The 7,301-nt window shown below is 39.9% G+C and overlaps 1 protein-coding gene across 2 annotated transcripts in view; it reads left to right on the top strand.

The window, feature by feature from the left end:
• The window catches only part of schip1 (schwannomin interacting protein 1), a 172,494-nt gene that overhangs the window by 124,415 nt on the left and 40,778 nt on the right, over nt 1–7,301 (top strand). The window contains exon 1 of one of the 2 annotated variants that reach the window (XM_014011076.1): nt 4,973–5,339. The exons of the other annotated variant lie outside the window; for it this stretch is intronic. Coding sequence (XP_013866530.1) covers nt 5,334–5,339 — 6 coding nt within the window. The 5' untranslated portion in view covers nt 4,973–5,333. Of the gene's footprint in view, nt 1–4,972; nt 5,340–7,301 lie in introns of those variants that run through there. 2 annotated transcript variants of the gene reach the window in all.

Below are 7,301 nucleotides of genomic sequence, written 5' to 3'. Positions count from 1 at the left end.
GAAATAAAACTAAACTATAATGAAAAATCCAAAACTATTATAACCTTGCTGTGAAATTACCATCTTTAGAAGGATTTTTACAGGTTGCAGAAATTAGTTTCTGAGCTTAAAGTGCAATCACACCACAGAAATTATAAAAAAAAAGTGTCTGAAGCACACTTTTTTTAGATTGTAGAATTTTTTTCTGTCACCAAAATGGAAATCCTCCTTTATTCAAAATCTCTCATGCACAACAGTGAACAGGAAAATGTATGGAGACGCTCTGAGGACATTTTGAAAATATAAATTGCAAGACAGGCTGTAAGATCTTTTGAAACTTCTTTCATGACAGCCATGGAGCGTCATTATTTGAATAAGATATAATGTGTGTTTAGTTTTGTTGTGTGGTCTCCTTTGGGTCTCCAAAAGCAGGCAGGACCTTTGTACCACCGTCACATTTCTGACGCTTCATTGTGTCCATCATCGAGTTCGGTCCATCTTATTTCAAGGTGAACTTGATCCCTGAAGAGAGAGACGGAGTGAGAATCCTCCGAGGTCACTTCTGGTGTCTCTGCTTTGGAGCTGGTGAGTTTCTGACAAGTCAGAGACAAGTTCAATTTCTCAGACTGTCAGGAGCTCACCGCTTTTTTATTTTTTTAAACACTTGTGAGACAGATATAAGCAGAGAAAGATGTTTCCTGACTTTTCTGGTATTATCCAAGGGGCATTCTTTTCTCAGACCTTATCTCTCTGTCAGTAATGGGCCTTCAGTGATTCCTGCCAGATTTCAGCTGCAGATGGGCCGTTGGGCTGGCAGATAGAGCAACACTTTCCAAGATACCGTGGATCTAAAATGGGCTGGGGGTTTTTTTTTCTTCACGTCTCTGCCCCTCGGTGATTGATAAACCCCACTGAATGGCACTTTGACAAACACTGCATCCCTTCTTCTTGGGACAGCAGGAAGAAAAGGAGGAGTGATTGAGCCGCAGTGCCCAGGGTGACCACCTCCTCAGTCAAAAGTTCAGTGAAAGTCATCTGCTTCTTCCAGGTGTGATGAAGATCTGCATGAAAGAACTTTGACGTGACAGATGTATGGACATCTTTATCTGTTCCTCCTGTTTCTAAACTTGTCAGATCTTTTATTTTGTAGAACCATCCACTGACGGGGGCGGAAAGTTTCAGAACAGTTTGCAGCATCTTTGACATTCAAAAGAAATGGAAGCTTCAAAGACAGCAAAGTGTTTGTGTGCATCTGTATAGTTAGCTTAAACGATATGAGCCTCCTGTTGATCAAATTAATGATGAGTTAATTGCCTGGTGAGCACATGAACTTACCATCTTCACATCATCTTCCAGATAAAATCCCTAAAAATTAGGTCAGTCTCCCTAAAGGCATTAGTTAAACAATACACTGAGATGGTTTCATGGGGGTTCAAGGGAAGTAGAAAGCTTGATAAGAGTTTAAAAACCGGAATGAGGAATAAAGTTGAATGACAGGCTAGACTCCTGCTGACCTTCTGTTCAGACTGAGACAGAATCTGTAGCTCTGTATGTATGTGTGTGTGTGTGGGGCGTGTTTACATTTGGGGGCAATTTCAAGACAAAAATCCTACATTTGGGGACAAAAGTCGAGTCCCCGTTTCATTTAAATGCCATTGATGGGTTGGGGGTTTGGTTTAGGACCAAGGTGGGAATTGAGTTTAGGTTAGATTTAGGGTCAGGTAGGTACCTGTGAGGTTAGCCAGGGTTTGTGGTCAGGGTTAGGCTGTAGAAATGTAATATAAGTCAATGGAATGTCCCCAAATGGATAGCTGTGCAAACGTGTGTGTGTGTGTGTGTGTGTGTGTGTGTGTGTGTGTGTGTGTGTGTGTGTGTGTGTGTGTGTGTGTGTGTGTGTGTGTGTGTGTGTGTGTGTGTGTGTGTGTGTGTGTGTGTGTGTCAACTCTTATGTCATATGATCCGTTCCAGAACACACCCACACAATTAGAATGTATAAATCAAATTTCATTTGGTAAGCAGTGACAAATCTGGTTTTAATTACAGAAATATGTTTGAAATGTGGCAACTTTGGCCTAAACAAATAACTTAAATTGTTCCCCTAATGTTTTAATTGTTTTGTTGATGGGTGCTATTACAGTATATGGCAAATATCTCATAAACTGTCATTACTCTGTCTTTTCGTCAAAATCTCTTCAGTTAGTTCCTAAATCTGTTTATATTTTTTTGCATTCCCTGAAAGTGCATGTTGTGTTCACTGAATGCCTCCAGAATCAGCCCAGATATCTGAACTGTGTGCTGATATCAAACTAGACTGAACAGCATCAATGATTTTAAAAAAAGGGAAAAAAACTAATATTTATTTATATAAAATTTGTCACACCATTTTACTGAGCTTGGGTTCAGAAAAGGCACTTTTTTGAAACATGTTTTTCTCCTCTTTTGTAGAGTTTTAATTAGAATTTATGGCTGCAGCACAAAATTGTGCTCACTGACCGTGATTTTCCTGAAGCCTTTCTGAGCATGGAGTCATTTCCACTACAGAATAGTCTGTATTTAATACTGTTATTCTTCAGGAGGAACACACAAAACACGACTACCACTGAGTATTGATTTGAATCCTGGTCCTTAGTCATTTTAGATTTGAAAAAATCATTTTGCTAGTTTTAGCTTTTAGTTAGACTTTTGCTGCATTTTACCACTTTTAGTGTGATGCTTCTTTTTGCTTTAACAACTCAGTTTTAGCTACTTCCACAAATTTCAATTGTCAGTGTTCATGCTGCAGTTTTTCAGAAATGTTATTTCTCTAGATTGTATTTGAGTTATTGTGACTTTAAATAAAAAATGTCTATTTTAACAAACAAAAATCAGCTAAAACAATGAACTTTATCTATAGTTTTGAGTAACCAACGTATGTTTCTGTGTTCAACATGTTTCTCTGCCGAAAACGTGATTATCTGGCACTGATTAGCCAAAATAACTGTGTCACCTGTTTTATTGATCATCTATAAACCGATTTACACCTCCTGAACAGGAGGGACAGACCTTATAAACTTTAAAACAAACACATTCCTTTAACTTCAAATACAAGCAAATTCCTTATTTTAAGGGACAGTTTGCAAACCTTATTTGAACCACTCCTTTCAGTTTTGTGAATTCAACAAAAGAAGAATTAGCCTGCAGCCTTGTTGCATGGTGTGAGCACCACTAAGGTGGGGGCCAGAGGGGGCAATCGCTACTCCTACTTTTTAGGAACATAGAAACATATTTTGATTTTAGCAATTAGGAGTTAAAAATAAAAAATATGTGTTTTATTTAAAATTTTAAAAACAACTGGTCAAAAGGAGGTTAGCTATATTAAAAACTTAAGCAATGAGTGTTTTTCTAATATAAACTGTGAAATAAATAATAATCAGTGGTGGGCAGCACTAATCTAAAATTTAGTTCCACTAGCCCTAAAACACTAACTCAAATACAGTATTTAAGTCTCCTAATTCTAAAGCATTAATGCACGGAAATTTTTAGCAAAAGCTAATTCTAAAGCAGTGGTTCCCAAACTTTTTATCTTCTGACCCACAAAATATTCATGGCAAAAACTTGTGACCCCAAATATTACTGGTCTGAGTACACAAATTTTGATGATGACCCTAAAAACAAAGGCTACACAAATATAAATACTTATTTATACTTATTTTGTGTTTTTGTAATAATTATAGGAAAAATATTACATCACCAATTATTTTATTACACTTTAAATTGATTTCTGAAGTGCAGTGGTTCCCAAACTTTTCAGCTTTTGAGCCACAAAATAAAATAACAGTAGACCTGTGCCCACAACTATTTTTGGATGATAAACATTTGTATCAGGTCAACTAAACATGGGCATAGTAACAATATTTATTATTCTACATTTATACATTTTAGGCAACTAAGGCAAAAATGTAATTAATTCAGAAAATCTTTTCAGGACCCCACCTTGATGTTTCAGGCCCCACTTTGGGTCCTGACCCCAACTTTGGGAAACACTGTTCTAGAGCACTAAAATAACCCAGTCAACCCATGAACATTCTTCAACAGACAACATGAGTCACATATTATCATGTATGTTGCTCTCTTAGGATTAATCACTGACATTCCACAGCTGTATTTGGGTTCATATATTGTCAATATGTCACCTGGTGGATCAGTGACACACATATGAACAAAATGTGTGACAGTTTTCACCATCAGCTGTTAACATTAATGTTGATCAATAACATTAATGGACCTCATTGTGCTTCTAAATTTAGCCTATAAATTTAGCAAGTGCTAATCCACTAATTAATTTGAAAATTTGCTAAAGCCCTAAAGCACTAATCAGGAAATCAGTTCCCCCTATTAGTGCTTTAGTGCTTCAGGGGAACTGTGCCCACCACTGATAATAAAAAAATAATCTTTTGTACACATTCCTTATATGTCCCTATATTGCTGTGTTTGTCACACAATCTATGACAACAACAAAAAAAAATCTCCTGGAATTCTGTTCTGTTTTATGGTTTTGGGTCCATCTCAGGATTTTCAGTGCCCACCCACCATAAAACATGGGGGCGCCACTGTTGCACTCAGTGAAACCGAAAGTTGGGCAACTTTCATACCTGCAGCTGCAACTAAACGTTCAGAAACACCGAAATATAGAATAAAAAAAAGTTCAAGTGAGAAGTTTCCGCTGTGGCTCGTGCAGGGTCAGTGAGTGCAGAAGGCTGGGCTTCGTGTCGTCGTCACTCCTCTGTGCGCCACACGGAGCCGCTGCCTTCAGACACACAATCCGCTGCCCAGCCTGGGAGTATTGCTCGGTCCTGCGCGTCCTTAAGGAGACCCCACCTTCCTTACCAGCTTGTGTGGAACCTCTTAGAGCTCACCCAGCAGAGGGGAATTTAACTATTTATTTCCCCTGGACTCTCTCTCTCTCTCTCTCTCTCTCTCTCTCTCTCTCTCTCTCTCTCTCTCTCCCTCCCTCCCCCTCTCTAGCTCTCTCTCTCTGCGTGGCTGTGGGCACCGCTCCGTGACTCTGCGTGCGCGCTGGGAGAGGAGAGGAGGACAGGAGGACATATGCAGCTCTGACCTGCTGTGGACTTTAACCACCTTTCTTTAAAGCCTTTTTCCACCACACCTCTAAAAGATGAGTGGCGCGACTCGTCCACCGGCTCCGTGTCATTCCTCCGGCGAAGCTCGCCTCTCCGCCGCCGGTCCTTAGAAATAAAATAATAATAATAATAAAATAGGCTGGCTGGGGAAACAACTCGGCACCGTCACGGTTGTCTAACAGCTCGGATTTACTCTTTAAAATGTCTTGACGTGGATGGGAAGCTGCTGAGACGATGACAGTGAGTATCTGATCGTTTAAATGGAAGAAATGTTGCATCCTGGCTACTTTTGTTTTTGTTGTGTTTTTTCTCTCTCTCTCTCTCCCCCTCCTTCGTGTTTGATCCCCGCGGGGCTGTGACTTTAATTTGAACCGATAATGGTGCGTGAACTGCGGGGTCAGTTTTGCCTTGTAATACTTTGATTCTGGGCGTTTCTGTCAGTGCTGTTGCCGGGAGGAGGAGGAGGAGGAGGTGGAGGAGGTGGTAAGGGGGGCATAGATTTCTCCTGGGACTTTTTTGTGTGTGTCAGGTTGGCATTACATCATTAGATTAATTGTGCGCATATAAAATAAGCGCATAATGATATGTGCTGATTAAAAGCAGCCTCTTGTGTTGGCACATGTAATCACGCTGCTGTCACGCGTGCAGAAATGCCACTTGGAACGAGCTGGACGCACGCACAGACTGGGCGTGTGCGGTGATGCCCCCCMTATATAAAACATCTGAAGGCGGACTAGTATTCATTGAGAGAAAATAAACGCCCCCCACCCACCCAACTGGCTGGCTGCGGGGTASATATCGGTGCAGCTGTCAATTTGCATGGATTTTCTTGGCCAAATCCAGCCTATAGTCTGCGTGTGCGCGCGCTTCGGTTTAATCCCACAGCGGATCAGCTTTACCAGCCTGGCGTCTCCCCACCGCCACCTCTACCTCTCTCTCTATTTATACGCGCACTTTAAATGATTGCATTACTTCAGTCACGTGACCCCGACGTGAAGAGCAACGAGGCTGTGAAAATTGCACTTAAAAAGAAATGAAGGGATCCGTGACCGAGATTTCAAACAGCGTTAAAACCAACATGACAGGCCGGGTCTTATATACACTGATCCTGCAAGAGTTTCCTCTCTGTGTTAACACACTTAAAGGTGCTCCGTTGCAAACTACCATATCAAACATAGCAATAAGTTACTCTGAGCTTTATCAAAGGATGCTGTTGGAAATAGTTTACTCCAGTTTGATTTTTCGAATTGCTTAAATGCGGGTACTCGCCCAGTGTAAACAAAGCAACAATATTGCATAATTTACTCAAAAAACCAGTGCAAATATGTCAGTTTTCAGCTCCATGGACATAGTTGGAGTATTTTCAGTCACTTCAGCTAATTTTGTGCATAAACACATGCTAGTTAACAAGCATTCACAAAGGTTTTAGCGTAAGAGTACAGTCGACTGAAGGACAAAAAATTGTGCCAGTTTTGTTTCCCGCTTCATGATGTGCACATTGCATCGAGCACCTTTAACGACTTTACGGGGACAATTGTGTTTCGTAAATTTTTGTGACCCAGTAAGTGAGTTCCTTGAATTTTTCCAAGTATTTGGCCAAAGAAGCGTGTCATCCGACTCTCATCTGTAACCACAGACTCCTGGAATTTTCCCATGATAGTGACCAGCCCCCAGTTTGGATCCCAAAGGCTTATGAGGTTATGCATCTAGACGAGCAAAATCTGTGTCATTATTGTAAAGTATGAATAATGTTGTACTTTGATGCCTCAATGTTTGTCKATTATTATTAAATTTCTTGTAATTTCCTGTGTGTTTGTGTTTGTATGTTTAGTGAATTATGTCATAAACTATGGGAGGGATTTTAATGAAACTCTCGTAACGTAATCTTTGAATGTACAAGTACAACTCTTTAACTTTCGGAGTTGCACTGAGTCAAATTGGCCACTACAGCTAATGAACTTTTAGAAACTGAAAAGTTGCTATAGCTTGGTTAATTTTACAGAAATGAATCTAATTTGGTGTGGTAATAGCTGAGAGTAATCCCCATCACATACTCCAAGGAGTAACAGATTTTTATAAGATATTTGTTTAAAGCTCTTTCATGCAAAGTAGTGGGTATTAGACATTCCAACAGAGCTTTTTTTGTTGTTTATGTATGTATGTATGTATGTATGTATGTATGTATGTATGTATGTATGTATG

The sequence above is a fragment of the Austrofundulus limnaeus genome, unplaced genomic scaffold (assembly GCF_001266775.1).
Source record: "Austrofundulus limnaeus strain Quisiro unplaced genomic scaffold, Austrofundulus_limnaeus-1.0 Scaffold76, whole genome shotgun sequence".
NCBI lineage: Eukaryota > Metazoa > Chordata > Actinopteri > Cyprinodontiformes > Rivulidae > Austrofundulus > Austrofundulus limnaeus.
Note: the sequence above shows the minus strand (reverse complement) of the source record. Positions and strands in the feature narration are given on the sequence as shown.